General features: G+C 36.5%; 1 protein-coding gene across 5 annotated transcripts in view; it reads left to right on the top strand.

Moving 5' to 3' along the window:
• Positions 1-16,066, top strand: part of LOC110104972 (nuclear transcription factor Y subunit A-7) — a 21,776-nt gene extending 5,710 nt beyond the window's left edge. The window contains exons 2-7 of one of the 5 annotated variants that reach the window (XM_020834295.2): positions 7,038-7,043; positions 7,125-7,198; positions 7,913-8,067; positions 13,587-13,658; positions 13,771-13,935; positions 15,556-16,066. In XM_020834295.2, the coding sequence (XP_020689954.1) occupies positions 7,168-7,198; positions 7,913-8,067; positions 13,587-13,658; positions 13,771-13,935; positions 15,556-15,723 (591 nt within the window). In that variant the 5' untranslated portion in view covers positions 7,038-7,043; positions 7,125-7,167 and the 3' untranslated portion in view covers positions 15,724-16,066. Of the gene's footprint in view, positions 1-6,978; positions 7,199-7,912; positions 8,068-13,586; positions 13,659-13,770; positions 13,936-15,555 lie in introns of all 5 variants that reach the window. The other 4 variants (XM_020834294.2, XM_020834292.2, XM_020834293.2 and 1 more) reach the window with 4 other exon arrangements.
• The last annotated feature ends 884 nt before the right edge of the window (positions 16,067-16,950 follow it).

Raw genomic sequence — 16,950 nt, 5'->3', positions numbered from 1 at the left:
TCGAAATTAATTAATGATAATTAATTTTATAAATTATAATTAATTAAGTTAATTCTAATTAAAATTAATTATAATAATTTAATTAGAACTAAATGTAATTAATTATAATTAATTAAAAATAATATCTGTAATTAATCAAAATTAATTAAAACAATTATAATTAAAATTAGTTTTAATTAAAAACTAAATATTCCTCTCTCCCTCTACCTCTCTGTTCGGCGAAATTACGGGATTTGGCCGGAGTAGCGCGTGAAGGGTAGAAAGTTTCCTTTAGAGCACGAGCTTCCGTTGTTGCTTTGGATCAAAATGTCGTGACTTCCGATCGACCGGAAGGGAAAGTCGATGGAGAGCGAAGTTGAGCAGCCCCGGAGTGGTTGGAGAGGCACGCGACAGAGAGGAAGTTATCTTCATGGCGAGCGAGCGCCTGTTGTTGCCTCCGACCAAAGTGTCGCAACTTCCGATTGACTTCACAGGCGAGCTCCCGATCTTGCTTCCGATCTGACAGAAGGAAAAGTCGTCGAATGTGCGGGCTCGACCAGCCACGGGAAAGCCGAAGAAGCGCTTGACGGTGAGAAAGCTACCTCTACAGCGAGCGGGTTCCCGTTCTAGCTTCCGATCAAAACGTCGTGATTCCGATCCGACAGCAAGGGAAAGTCGTCGAATGCGCGAGAGATCGAGAGAGAGCGAGAGGAAAAGAGCCCCAGCTCTCTCGTTTCTCCAATATTTAATCACGACAGAGGGATCGTGCGAGGACGTGGGAGAAGGGACGTCGACGTGCGGCCGACTTCCTGGACGTGCGGCTCTCAGGTACGAAATATTTTTTTTATTAGATACGGGTCAACACCAATCTAATTTCCTATCAGGTTGGATGAAACATAATGTTGAAATTAATATGAGTGTATTGCTCCTCTTGAATTTGCTTTCATAATCTAGAAGTTAATCGACCATAAATAATGATGCATGGGAAATCATGTAAATGAACAATCTCTTGTACATAAAGATGGACTTGCTCATTTATCATTTATGCTTTATGAATGGATAACAAATGTGCACTTTTAGGTAGTAACCACTATAACCCACATCATGTCATGTCATTGAGGTGATCTCGGTAATCCAGTCACAAAATCCATTGCAATGTTGTCGCAATTCCATGTTGTTATAGGCAAGGGCTGGAGAGTTATGCTCGGTTCTCTAACTTTCACCACTTGTCTTGTATAGCACTAGTTTGCAAACTTAGTTACATCCTACACGAGTTAAGACCAGAATTTCATAAACTCTTTACACATCATGTCAACTATTGGGTGAATTGAATACTTTGCCGAATGTGCTTCTTGGAGAATGACCTCCTTCCAGTTTCCTTCACTCATCATTTAGAGAAGTTCCTTGAATCTTAGAATTCTTTTTACCATCTGCTCTTAAATATTTTCAATGGGCAACTTCACTTAACGCATTATGGATTTTTTCTGGGTTGTTACCAATTGCTTAACCCACTCAAGGGATGACGACTGAGAACAAAATTCTTGCTTACTGTAGCAACTACCACATTGGATTTTTGGGATGATAGTGAATGTGTAAGCCATAGTTCTTTAGTAGTTCTAGGCACTTTCCTTGTCTTAAGTTAAGCTTGTGCGCTTTCCTTGTCTTAAGTTAAGCTTGTGCGCGAATATTTTAAACTCTAATGATTCGTGAAAACATCCATTCATACACCATGTAGATGTTGCATTCATCTCTCAATAAAAAAAACCTATAGTTGCGAACTTCAAGTCCAGCTAACAACTCAGTAGGTTACTAGAACTTGCAAAAATAGTCAATGAATGACAATAGTGAACAATGTTCATGTAATCATTCAATTACTATCAATATAAATATATCACTGTAAAAACATGTAATAGTCAATATGAACAGTGCATCTCATGTGAGAACTGAAAATTAATATAAGCAATGTAATTCATAACGAATAATCAACAATCATATGAAAGATCAATAGGTTCTGTCATTTCTTATACCCATCCATTTCAAAATAGTTCATATTTTGTTTTATTTAAATCAATTCACTTGTCATTGATTGAATATTTATTATGCTACTTCTATCATATGCATGCATATCATTGCATGTATATCATTGTTTCTATCAAATGCAATGTATCATGTGTCAATCTTATTAATCATATCAACCTTATCTATAATGTCATATGTTGATATGTGTATGCATGTTGTATAACATCAATACCACTTGCAATATATATTATGTATTCCCTACTGTCAATATTATCAGTCATATCATGTGCATGTATTAGTCATATATATATCATATAATATCATGTCACTTATACAATTTATCATTTATGCTCATGCCATATGTATATGCAAGCAAGATTGGACACCTGATTATCGGTGGCATTTTTTCCTATATAGCGTCCTGTAGGAAAATCCTACAAGAATTAATCTCAATCATATCAGTCTTGTTGTTAGGAATCAATCTTATATCATATGTCTCAAGTCACAGGTCAAGTGACTTTAATGTAAGAAGGCATCACTTAATGTGTTGACGTATAGTGTCTTATAAATCAGTCTCCTTATACCTACATTGTTATATCATTGAGGATTATATCACAAATCTTATGTAAAGAAAAGCCCGTCGGCCCACCCTCTTATATATGGTAACATATCTCCAACTAACCTAAATCAATTAAACATTTCCAACCAGCCTTTCTTGCATTTACACTCATTTTACATTATATAAATCATAATAACAAACTTCGAATACAACCCATGTGATTATAACTAGGGGTGTCAAATTCGGGTTTCGGGTCGAGTTGGGGTTGAACCTGGAACTGACTCGAGTTCAAATCGGTTGACCCGACCTGACACGATTGTGTGAACCAGGGACGTCTTATGCATGGACGTGTGGGGCTCACGTTCACGGCAGGACGATGGGGCTCGTGTCGATCAGTCGTGCAGACTGGCACCTGGCGTTTGACGACGCTCTCAGTGCTGGAAGCACCATGCCATGATTGGAACATCGTCGAAGGAGGAATTGTACGGCGAGGCTAGGCAGCGCCAAGTCGGCGACCGCGGACGTTGACGAGACCGCCGTGGATGGGACTCAACCTAAGTCGTCAGGTGACATCAAGCGCGGGCACTCGACGCGGCTCGTCAGTGCGGACAAGACGTGTTCGTCAGGGCGTTTTTCCTGGGTTAACACATGTTGAGTTTGAGTTGCCGGTTCAACCTGAACCTGACCAGTTTTTCCAAACAGGTCGAATCCGGGAACTCGATCTCAACCCGTTTTGAAATTGAATCGGGTAACCCAAAATTTTTGGGTCAGATTTTAGTTCGGTTTTCATGTCATGTCAAATATTGACACCCCTAATTATAACTATATTAATCAGTATGCCCATAATATGCCAATAATATATATTTGACTAAATGAATGATAAATGTATGCATATCTTGTATTTCATATCCAAATGCAATATACTGTCTCCTGGCATTTTATACTCAGCATTATACTATCCATTTTAGTTAAAATAATGTATTTAATCAATCAATATGCTCAAGATAACAATATATGTCACATATCATAAGTTATGAAGTGGAAAATAATTAAAATAAGAGTTATTGATTTTTTAATAATTTCAAGAGGGGGAAAATCGACAAAACATAAAGTCATTGAAAATAGAAATAGATAATAATAACAAATTTCATATACAACCAATGCAATTATCACTATATTCATCAATATGTCAAGAATATGCCAAAAATGTATGTTTGACTAAATGAACGATAAATTTATGCATATAATGTATTTCATATCCCAATGCAATATACTGGCTCCTAGTAATTTTATACTCAGTATTATACTACCCATTTTAGTTAAAATAGCATATAAATAAGACCACCTCGCAAAATTTTAATATTAACCAATCAATATGCTAAGGATAATGATATATATCACATATCAAAAGTTATGCAGTGGAAAATCATTAAAATAAGAGATATTGCATAGTTATTAATTTTAGGGGGAGGAAAATTGACAAAACATAAAATCATTGAAAACAAAATAGTATTCTTGTTACCTACCACGATCAGAACACATTCGCAATTGGAGCGACAAAAATATCGTCCCGAACCCCGCTTTCTCTCTCCTTCTCTCTTCTTTTCTCTCCCTTTCTCTCTCTTCTCTCACCCGACCAAAATGAAAATAGGGAAGGGGAGAGGAGTGAGGTGAGATTTTAACAAAATGGTTTTACATTATTTTATGTAAAAAAAAAGTTTCAAATCAAGCGTCGAGTCCCACACAGTTATCCACCCTCTACTCGCCATCCCATGGCTAGGGATGGTTGACAACCCCCTTAGAAACCTAAGCTTCCTGGAGGTGAACCTTAAATTTGTTGTTGCATGAGGCCTTGTAACCATGTTAAAGAACACCCGCTTGCTAGGTACCAACCAACATTTTTTAACGTTGCGTCATCTCTTGTTGGCTTGCTTCCCATTTATCCAAGATGACTCGTTGTCTCGTACTAAGATGGCATGCTACTATATCATCTTAAGACTAATTTTTATCTCTTCTTGAGATAGCTTGTTGGTCACTATTCTCAAGGTGTCAACTATTTTTGAGACCATCGCAAGCTAACCAGTTGGCCTAATGATCTATTAGCTTGATGCCTTGTTGTGAGTGCTTCTTGCTAGTTCCTCCACCTACTGACTTTGCTTTCGCCGGACAATGATTCACCATTATCACACCTAGACTTCTTTTAGCGCATTTCGGCTAATGCCACTCATGATATTTAGTTTGTATCTGATGACTCGTAGCCTGACTTGCTATGTCTTGCTCGAGTTCAAGTTGATTGCTTAACATTTGGATACTCTCGGCCAATGAGTTTCATTCCCTTTGGAATGATTATTATTGAGCATTTTCATGGGCTGTTTTCATTGTCGATTTGAGTGCCAAATAAAAAATTAATTACAATCCTCTTGTGTTAGAGATCTACTGTTAGTTGTAGGGCACTTGACTGCTAATAAAATCATTGAAACCCCCCTTTCTTTTGAAAAGCTCATATTAGGTTAAGATTTTAGGTTAGACCCAAGCTTTTAGGTTAGACCCAAGCTTAAAAGGTAATTCTAGATCCCTACTTTTGTAATTTATGAAAATTACATTTTTATAGCTTGCCTGTGATGCACTTAAACATACACACCTGCACACACATATACGTATTGCTACCCACTTTGTTGGTTTTCATTAGGGTTTGCATTATATTGCCCCTATTTATGTTTAGTCCTTTTGAGGTTATTTTAATGAATCAATGAACAAAAATTTTTGTCTGTAATAATTGCTTTGTGTGTTTTTGCAATGATGTACTGTGATGTGCTGAGGCAAAGCCCATGAAGTTCTAGGATAGAAGCCTAAGTGATGGAGGATATGAAATATTTAATCCTTTCTTCCGCCCTTTTTTTACTACCATCCTAGAGATAATTGTAGATTTGCCATTTCTTGTATTCAAGTAGGCTTATAGGATAAATTATATATCCAAATTAAAACAATGGGATGAACCCTCTTAAATTCATCTATCACTTGTCCAATTTTCAATTAACTTATAAAAACAATAATTCATTTAGTTTATTATTGCATAATGTTGGCCATTAAAAGAGAAGTATAATATTAAGTTAAGTGTTGCTGAGATGAGGATGCTCAGGTTGATGAGTGGACTTACTCTTAGAGACAGGATGTGAAACAAACATATTCGAGAAAAGTTTGGAGTAGTTCCAGTGATAGATAAGATTAGAGAGAGTCGCCTTAGATGGTTTGGTCATGTAAAATGTCGTCATTCCGATGAACCTATTAGGAGAGTAGATGTATTAAATTTGGCCTATTTTAAGCAAGGTAGATGTTGTTCTAAAAAAACTTTGGTTAAAAATATCAGAAATGACCTTTCTTTATTATATTTAAATGAGAATTTGACTCTTAATAGGGCACAATGGAGAAAAATGATTCATGTAGCTGACCTCACGTAGTGGGATAAAGGCTTAATATTGTCGTTGTTGTTGTAAGTTACTGAAAGCTATGTATCAGATGTGGTATATCAGCATAGGCTATGCAACCTATGGTATAAACACAAGATTAGTAGGCAAATGCTTACCGATGCATAATTGTCAACAGACATGAGGCATTTGTGCATGTAGATTAGGCTAATGCTCTAATTATTCACATAACCCCAGCGTGCATATCAAGTAATCCTGCTTACAGTGTGAGATCACCCATCTTCCTCTATACTGGTTTACATTCTTGTATAGCTTAGAGAGTTCATTAACATGGCTATTGGTATTCCATGTCTATAGGATGCGAGCTCAATTGTCGAGATTCCTAGTTTTTCATGGTTGGGTTATAAGTTCATTTGTGGGCATCTTTTTACCGGGCAGAATAGCCTCGCCTATTCTCTTTATTTGCATTAGATTTGGGTGGGCATTCACCCTGAGTAGTAATGTAAGAACCAACTTAGGAAGCTCACTCTTGTTGTTTTGGAGTCGTAAGCCATACTTTCTTGTTGGTTGTCATGCCAAATATTCTCTTGGGATATTATGACTTCAATTCAAGCTTTTTTTCTTTTAGTTGTTGAAGAAATGTAAATTCCTTGCATTGAGTTGTTACTCTGTCTTGTGGGTCATCCCCTCAAGTAATCATTAGATCCATATCCTTAATATTTTCATTTGAGATGTTATTAGTCACTTTCATCTTTCTTTTATGGGCAATTCCTTATTATGGGGACTATAAGACCTCGATGCACTCTCAGGCATTTCTAACAATACCTTTTATGAGGAAAGGGTTTTTAACTCTGTGCACTTTATCTGTTTCTTGGTTTGGTTAGTTGAATGAACTGAAGACTTTATTTATTACTCTTTTTACATTGATGAGGATTAATGCTATTGCATTTTTTATTCATATCTATATAATAATGCTTTCTTGAAATTGCACCCCAGGATTTTCATGAGGTTCTGTGCTTGAGTTAGAAGCTGATGCTTTGATTCTTAATTATCAGGATCTGGTATGGTGAGCTGACATTATTTATGAAGAGCTATCGAATCTTCTCCTGGAACAATTAATTGATTTATCATAATCTTCTCAGCACTAGTCACAGTTTTTGGATTTATTCAGGAGCTTTCATTTGAATGATGACATCTGCAGCAGTTGATTTTTCTGGTAAAAGTCTACCTTATCTCATGTTAAGTAAAAGTTACAATGTTTTCTTCATTGTATATATATATATATATAAAACTTTTATGTCCTAGTTTATGAACGTGCCTGTGTGCAATTCTTGTTCTTTTGGACTGCATTTTTGGCATCAGCCTGAGAGAAATGTTAATGACTGGTTTTTGATGGTGAATGCATAGTATGATTAAGTTCGCTATATTTCTATTGTTAAGTTCATAACATGGAAAACAAATCAAGAAAGCTATGGGTATTTCTTCAAGTTGGAAATGATTTTTCTGTAGAGAGAATTAGGAAAGTACATAAACTAGATTTTAATATTCATTTAATAGCTTACTGTCATATCTAAATCAAGTGGAGAGTGTGTTTGGTTCTCATATAGCTGCACGATCTGATAATGGGTGACTTGACTGAATATTTTGTGAAATGCGGGTCCTGACTATGAAAGTTTTTTTTTTTTCCTTTTTTTTGTCTGCTATACCAAGATATGTTTTGGAACCCATGTTAAGAATTTTGAGATGGTTGGAAGTTGCTTGATTGAAAACTTGGAATCCTTTATATATATATAGACTATTTTCTATGATCCACCTTCTCCATTTTTTAGTGTTTTGGTATGTATTTAGTTGAGTTACTTGACTCCTGACTTCAATTTTCCATTTTTGGTTTCAAGTAATTTCTATTTATTGTTTCTCCCCTCAATAAAAGGTTCGGAAAGCAGCGGGGAAGATGAACCGCAGAAGCAATCACTTTCTGAGACCGAAAATCAAGCTTCGACAAATGGGAGTTTTCAACCAGGCATTGCAATGCCCTCTACCGTTCATTTTGTGCCGCACAGTCAGCTTGCAGCTGGGCATATCATGGTATGATTTTGGCATCAACCTATTTGGACGCAGGCGTCCAGTAGCTAGAGATGTCATCATCTGCATCCTAAATGCATGTCTTTGACTCATAGTACAAGTTGTTGTTTCAAGATAATGGGAGGGATGCCACTTTCTGAAGTCTGAACTTACTCTTTTCACTTTTGTGCTTTGACTTCGATTCTTCTTCATTATATGGACAAAGTGCCGTGCTCATTTATAATTTACAGTGCATTCTTATTGCACCTATTTAGATGATGCCGCCATTTTTTTCATAACCTTTTAACATTTAACGAGTAAAACAAGTACATAGGCTGGTCTAAGTTTTAGCGTCTCTGATATCTCATTGTTGGAAAATTGGCCATTTACTTAATTCTACCGCTCTGCATTTATTCAAATCTCTGTAGGCACATCCTTTGTCTTTTATTAGTTGCTATAGTTTGCCTCATTTACTTGCCATAACATTTTATTTTTACCCCCATACTGATGCTTACCTTGTACTTGTTATGAATCCCGTGCTTTTGAGTCTTTCTTATTTCCCATCTCAACCATCTGTTCTATTAAAGAACAAGATTGTCTATGTGGAGATTGAAACTAGTTTTCTGTAACTACAAAGTAAAAGAATGATACAAACTTCGCTCAAGGTGCTCATCTATTGGAGCAATCTGTTATCTAGGATGCTCGTTGATGGGGGACACTGGCTTTATGATGATGGTTTTCATTTTATTTACCAGCAGTTTTTTCACAGTATTTAATTATGAATCTGAAGGAAGAAAACTGGTTAATTTTTGAATGATTGGAAGTTCGAACTTCTAGAATGAGTACAATGTCTTTGCTTCCACACTTGGACATGTAACCTGGCATAAATAATTCTTGAATATCTTTGAAGCTCTTTGATAGGAAGTACTTGAGTTCGCAAGTAACCCTAAGGGTAATACTTGAGTTCGCAAGCAAACCTAGATAGTATTGGCAAAAACAGCGAGAACGAGGGCTGATTTCAAAGAGAAATCAGCAAAAATCATGCAGAAAATTTAGTAGATTGGAGAGGAAGGAAACACAAGGGAAATAACTTTGATTCAATCAACAAACAAGAAAAACAAAGCAAGATACAAATTTCTTCAATTCGAGAGGAAGAAACAACCATCCAAATCTCTAGCAAAGTCTAGAGCCCACACAAAACAAAATCCTAGATCTCAAAATTCAGCAAATCTCAAGATTCCCTCCATCCTAGCCCCCAAAGGACTAATTAAAGCCAAAGGAAACTTGTAAAATTCCTAAACAGCCCCTAATTCAAATTTTCCCTCATAAATGCAATTTAATTAAGTAGAGGGACCCACTAGGGCTGCCCCACACCCCCCCTCTTGCTTGGGCCGACGGCTGTAGCATAGGAGTGGTCACCATTGGACCGGTTCAGCCGGCCCCTCCTGCAGCATAACACTCTTCCCTTTGATAATGCTCCAATACTTGATGAATAATAAGCTTTTGTTGGGAGTTAGTTGCTGATGCGTTTCACTTTTGTTAAGGTGATTTGGTTTGTAAGAGATATCTATCTTCAAATTATGCTGTCACTCCCATGCTAGGAGAACTATATAGAGGCTTCATTCACTGGCTGTCTCACCCACCTAGTGCTGAAATAGGAATGGTTTGCAGATCCGACTCAGCCAATGTCCTCCAAGACTTCTGTTGATCCATATTGCTGTATCTTATACGGCTCTCAACCTATGGTGCTGGACTTGTTTAAGAGCTTAGTACTACTATCTCCTTGTTGTAACCATTTGATGCAAGAATTTTGCCTCCGAAAAAATTTATGCAGCAGAGGTACGTTTGGTTCTCTACTAGCTTAGGGTTAAGATGCTTCTGATTTTGTTGAGTTGCTCCTGAGTTTGTTTCCATAAGCCTGGAGCTGTTTGATTTCACCATCTAATCACTTATCCCTGCTAAAGTAATTACCGAGCTTATTCTCATTCCATCTCACCGTAGGACTTTTAGCTCTATTTAGCAGATTGGCTAGGTCCTTCCTTTAATGGTGCAGACCAACCGCATCCCGAGCTTTGGAGAATTCTCATCAAATGCTTCAAAACTTAAAGGGCTGACGGTTTGAGTTGTTGAAGTGCTTAGCTTCGAGCAAAAGAGGGCGAGTTTCAACCATGTGCTTGTAAGAAACCTAAGCTGATCTTCGTGGTTTCAAAAAATGCCTTGCACCATTAGCCATACTCCATTATCCCCTCACATAAGCCTGCATACCACAGTACTCTCGTAAATGAAATTGTGGTACTGCCTTCTTTCTGAATTTTACTGGAAAGTTTTGCTCCCCAATTTTCTCCTTACCAGCATGAGTGCAGTTTTAAGTCCCTTATTGTGATAGGTTGCCTGTGTGGAACACCTCGGTATTACAAAGTTGCCTCCAAATAATACCAGTGAATTTGTATAGTACTGCCAGTGTATGCCATTGGTTAGAGATTGCACACAATTGCACATCTAGATAGTAGATACTCCTTCACCAGTGTTATTATGATGCCAGAGGCTGTGAGACTGGCATAAACCTTGTAATTAAAAGGTTTCCTTCATGGCCTCTTCAGTTTCGAGAAGGAAAAAGTAGTTATGGGCAATGTGCTTCCTTCAATTTGGGCAAATCATTAGAAGAGCTTCTCTGGCTATTTCTACGCCATCCTTGTTGAAGTCAACCATGAGGCCTTAAGCCACTATGACTTAGCCCTCTTTCATTTCAATCCCTCTCTCTGCAAAGTTTGCAGCTACACCCTGCTATTCCAGCTTGCCATGATCAAAGAATTTATAATTTAAAAGTGTTGGCCATAAACCCCCCAATTTTCTTCTAGATAACTGTTTGCTGTGAATAAGACAATCGAATCACCTTCTATGTCAATTTCCTTTATCACCGTTACTTTTCTGAGTTTTAGTTCTTGAAAGTTGAACTTCTCCATGCTAATAAGTGTAATTCCCTTTAATGGGCTGAGGGTTTGTTCAACCATGTACGGATCTTCCTCATCAACATTTTATTCCCTATCCTCATCTCTAGGAATCCTTTGGGTTAAACTGCCATGTTTCGTGCATTTGTCGTTTTTTTTGCATTTCTATTTTCCTTGCACCGACTTGCCATGTTTCATGCTTGTTCCACCTGTGAATGCCATTGAATATCAGTGTGGGAATTTGCTAATGCTTATGAGCGAGGGAAGTTGAATCAACTTCCTATGGTAATCTTACTTTTGTGTAGTTAGTTATGCTTGCTTTCCAGCTCGAGGCTTTGAGCTGACCTCTTCTCGTACATTCTCAGTTTAACCAATACCACTTATTCCTATATTCTTACTTTACCTTGGCATAGCCTTATCTCAAGTCTTCCAAGGATTTAGTCTGTTGCAGCCATTGAAAACCAATATGTATAATGTTTGTGGTTTGCATAATTGTTTGTTTTGAGCCTTCCATCCTTTAAACTTATATTCATGGGTTTGAATCTTTCTTCATTTCCCTTTGACAACCATCTGACAAGTTACAATCATGTATGATGTAATCAACCCTCACATAAAAATATACTACCACGCGTGTTCATAGGCAAATTCTTGCGGTAACTTAATAATTGAGGCAACCACTATAAATGCAGCTCAGTGGCTATCTTTACACAAACACGAACAAAGACCCCGCATGAGACTTTCTTTGCATGCTGATCTATCTGAATTATGATTTACGCCACTCCCAATCTGTAAGACCAAGCTCCACTGCCAAACAGTGGTGGCAGGTTGAATCTCAAGTGGCAAAGAAAATATTTACTAACGGTAGTTGGGTCTTGGTCACAAATTCCCTCAGGACCACCACCTAGTAGGACTTTCTCCAAATCCTTTTGGCATTGAAACCTGATAAAAAGCTCCGTTTGGCCAGAAAAAGAAATGAAGACGGCGGACTTTCATTAGGAACACAATGGAGATGGTTGAACAAACTACTTATTAAGCAGAGCAAACCTCTTAACTTACAGAGATGGTTAAACAAAATAACTTGCTAATCAGAGCGAAGTAGCGAACCTTTGTGCAACACATAGTTCATTCTATTAAATGGCAGCACCTCTTTGAAGCTTCTGATCAATTACTCCACCTCCATCAACAATTTGTTCGTCAATATCTTAGATAAACGCCCCCCCTTCACCACGCTTGCTCAGGATTGATTCCCACCAATCATACGTGCTTTGCTGATTTCTCCTTCATCTCCTAGCTTATTAGAATAGGATTACCTTCATTACAATCACCAACAAAATAGTTTTCTTTCTGTTTTTTTTTTTATGCCAAAATCAGCTAGCTATTCTTCTTTTTCCATTGCTTTTTAACATTATTATATCAATTTAAATGAAAGCACTTACGTAGACACCATTAATTTATTTTTTACTATATGTCATTCCAAATAATTCTTATTTAATCCCATGGCAAACAAAGTCCCAAATCTTTTATGTCCTAAAATGCTTCTCTATTAACTTTTATGTCCCAAATCCTATGATAAATACTGATAAAAAAAATGCGGTGAAAAAAAATATGCGGCAAGCTTCAAACTATTTGTTTAATCTGTAAATATATCTCTCCCACGCCCCACTAACAATCACTTTGATGACCTACTTTGACACAATGAGTGATAATTAGTATAAGTCTAATAGTTTTCGGGAGGGCTGTTATAGAAGCTCATTATTCACAAACAATTCATACCCAACTCGCTAAGAAACTCATATTCGATTTGTTCATTTAAGTAGGTCAGTTAATATTAAATAGTTATTTAGAATTCGTTTTCTTAACAAGTCAAATATAAACGATCTTGTTTGATCATGTTCATCTCTTATTGGCTCAAAATAAATAAATGTGTATGCGTCTATATTTATGATTTGTTGACTCCATTTTTGTAAGTAACTAAGTGTTCTTATGCATTAGAGTATGTGTTCAGCATTGCAAGATCATAGGCTATCATGAAATTAAGTATAATTATTCTTATTGCATTTCTATCTCATTTTTTCTACAACTAACATGATTTCAATCTTTAGTTCATTCTACTAGGACTTATATGCCAACTTAAATCACTTTAGTAACTACCATTTCTTTAGCGTACCAGTAACTACCATTTTTTAAGCCGGTACGCGGTGCCGTAATTTATCCATTTCTTTTCAAACTTTATTTTCTTACATTATTCTCTAATCTTGAGGACCATAAGCACTTATTACATTCGTAATTTTCTTATCATTATGTCAATAGCGATCACCCCCACGTAGTGGGACAGAAGTTTGATGTTGTTGTTGTTGAAGTATGTTAATAGCGATCACCATATCATAAACTCTATTAAACTCAGCAATTTTCTTTTAATTCTTAATAGAATGTTTTCATATTTTCTTAACATGGTAAAGTAGTAATGAAAGTTCCTTTTTGAACAACCTGTAACTGTTGGATAATGAATGGTGATTCTGACGAGTGGTATGCAGCTAGCAGTTGAAACACATTTGTGCTTTAAGGTTGATCATGGACTTTCGATAATCTTGGCAGGCACCAGTGGCCTACCCGTATGTTGATCCTTACTACGGTGGCATCATTGCTGCATACAGTGGTCAACATTTGGTATAGTTTTTTTGTGTATTCAACGTAATTATAATGATTGATGATCTTAACCTAAGCTAGCTTAGGACAGTCCTTAATTTGTCTTACTTTAACTGAGTTAATTGGATTCCAGATGCATCCAACCATGACGGGAATCATGCAGCCTGGGGTGCCCTTGCCTACTGATACTGTTGAAGAACCGGTTTATGTGAATGCCAAACAATATCATGGCATTCTGAGACGCCGCCAATCCCGTGCAAAAGCTGAATCGGAAAATAAATTGATCAAATCTCGAAAGGTACTCAATCGTTTTTTTTTTCAGGTTGTGTCCTGTGTGCTTTTTTGTTAATGCTGTTCTTGTCCCACTCCTGATTAAGATTTCGTTTGGGCATTATTTTTTGTTGCTTCTTAAAGCAGTTTTTTATACAAAAGTTAATTTTTTTATACTAGGAAGCTGCTTTAAGAAGCAAAAAGAAAGTCGTCCCAAATGAAGCCTAAGTCATTTGATTCTTTTCCCCTAAACCCTGGTTGGGAAGGTGAATACAATTCAGGACTCAATATGGCCTAAAAATAGCTAAGGTCATCTTGCAATTTAGTCCTACAATTTGGATAACATTGCATATGCTCCATAGATTTTTTTATTTTTAAAACTTTCCTCACGACTTATGTTTTCTGTTGCTTGTTTTTACGTTTTGCATTGACATCCACCTTTTTGGTTCAGTCAAGTGACCCGCCGGAGGAAAATTATATTGTGAGGATATCAACCAATCAGAATGCGCAACGTCATTTTTTTTTTTGCTCAGTATCAATGCTCGGTACTGGGTGATGTGGTGTGTTCTGGTTAGTCTCTGGACTGTTTGGTGTCCGCACAGAATAATTTCTCCTGCCGAAGGGTGGGAAGGAATTTATTTATTTTATTTATTTATTTTTTAAGAGAGTGAAAACAATTAATGAAACACAAAGTCAAGGACTGACAAGTCCGTTGTATTAGAAGTCAACATACTTGGAATAAATCAAAACACAAGCCACGTGCTTACTGTATATATCAGTTAATCGCTTTCATGGCATATTGCCTATACAGGGTTTTGAAGACATTTTTTTAGCACTTACAATTTTTTTTTATATCGAATGAATATTGTCAATGTTAATATGTGCTGTGTTCATTGCCTACTGTTCACTGCACTTTATTAAAAATATGCAGTAAATCATCTGTTAAGTCTTTAGTTTCCAGCTGGCTCCATATAATGTGGATTGCACCAAACATGTTCTGTTGTATAATTTAAAATCTCATCGTGTGCTTGAACTCCTCCATGTCCCTGGAATGGAGGAATTATTCTGTGCGGAGGCCGGACGCAGCTCTACGTCCAGAGGCAAATCAGGTGTAGCCACGTTAACGGTACCTAGCCGCGATACACAACAAAGGGATAACATGTCGCATTCTAATTGGTCTTTGAATGGCATTCGGCGTCCGCACAGAATAAATTTATCCTGAAATGATGGGATACACATGGACCGCGTAAGTGCTGTTGTATAATTTAAAATCTCATCGTGTACTTGAACTCCTCCATGTCCCTGGAATGGAGGAATTATTCTGTGCGGAGGCTGGACACAGCTCTACGTCCAGAGGCAAATCAGGTGAAGCCACGTTAGCGGTACCTAGCCGCGATACACAACGAAGGGATAAAATGTCGCATTCTAATTAGTCTCCGAACGGCGTTCGGCGTCCGCACAGAATAGTTTTTCCCTGGAACGATGGTATACACATGCACTGCTTAAGTGCTTTATATTGCATTGGAGCCGCCTCCTCAAATTCCCATCTGTTTTTGATGTCTAAGGATTAATCTGATTTGCTGCTTCATGTTCTTGCATGTTATTTGTTGACGACTTCACAATCATTCTGCTTTGCAAATTTCTGCAGCCATATATTCACGAATCCCGCCATTTACATGCCATGAGAAGAGCCAGGGGAAATGGCGGTAGATTTCTTAATTCGAAGGGCAAAGATGATCAAGATCTTGAAGCTTCATCTCATGACAACTCTCAGCTCTGCAATGCTCCAGCCTCTCAAAACCCAGCTTCAAGCTAGTCTCAGCTTATGATAGTTGCAGCATAAAGCAGCAAGGGCTGTGACGCCAAATAAACAAAATAAGGAACCATGTACAGTGTTTGCTCCAACTATTTCTTAGAGATCTGTATCAGTCTTTAGATATATATATATATATCTCTATATACTAGGAATCTACTATTCAGTGTGTTCTTCTTAGGGAATTAGAGCTGGTGTTCAGCAATATTTTCATGACTTTGTAGTAATAGGCGTGGTAACTTAGAAGTACACGCAGCATAGTTTGTCTTTGCAAACCATATGATTAGTAATCATTTCTCAAGATAATAATAATGGAATTCCTTGGAATAAAAAATCTTTATACATATTAAGAATTGACTATTTTGCCTCAGTTGTTTAGCTTTAGCTTTCAGGCTGAGGTTTTGTTTGGAACGGCTTTTTTATTGCTTCTCAAAATAAGTTTTTAGTAAATTATTTTTTCTTTTTTTACTAGAAAGTTGCTTTAAGAAGCGGTAAAAAAGCTGTCTTAAATGAAACTTGAGTTTGCTGGATTTGGGTGATGTGTATATCCATGTACTTCTATTTTTTTTCTTTTAGAAAGATATTCCACCGTATTAACAAAACACAACAATATACATAATATTGTTAATATGATAATGCTAATATGATTTTCTCTTACTAAAATATAAATATATATGTTGCACAAAATTATATCAACTAAAAAAAAATTGTATTAAAAAAACATTATTGCATGAATGTATATTAGCATATCCATAAACATAATAGCAAATACATCAAATAATTTGGTCATAATGTCTAATGGATTTTGATTTGAAATTTTAAATCATAAAGGACAATGCACATACCTAAAATATATACTTAAATATTTCATACTCAAATATTTTATAGATAAGTTTTAGGTAAAAAAAATAGAGGGTTTTGTTGGACAGTTGAAAGTCAATGTTAAACTTGTTGAATTATTTAATATATTGATAGAATATTTAAATCATTAAAACACAAAAAAATATTACTAATATTAAATTATTTAAAATAAAAAAATATTTAGCAAAAAAAATATATATATATATATATATATATATATATAATTAATTTTAAACTCCGTTTACAAGATGTCACCGACGAGGACGAAGGGAACTTTTATTTGGTCCGGTCACGTGACGTAGCTCTACGTTCGGACGCCACTAAAATAGTGCCACATGTTCTCACTATTTACCGCGCGGCCCGACAACC

Source organism: Dendrobium catenatum, unplaced genomic scaffold (genome assembly GCF_001605985.2).
Source record: "Dendrobium catenatum unplaced genomic scaffold, ASM160598v2 fragScaff_scaffold_390, whole genome shotgun sequence".
In the NCBI taxonomy this organism is placed as follows: Eukaryota; Viridiplantae; Streptophyta; class Magnoliopsida; order Asparagales; family Orchidaceae; genus Dendrobium; species Dendrobium catenatum.
The sequence above is the reverse complement of the archived record's forward strand: the minus strand, read 5'-3'. Positions and strand labels throughout refer to the sequence as shown.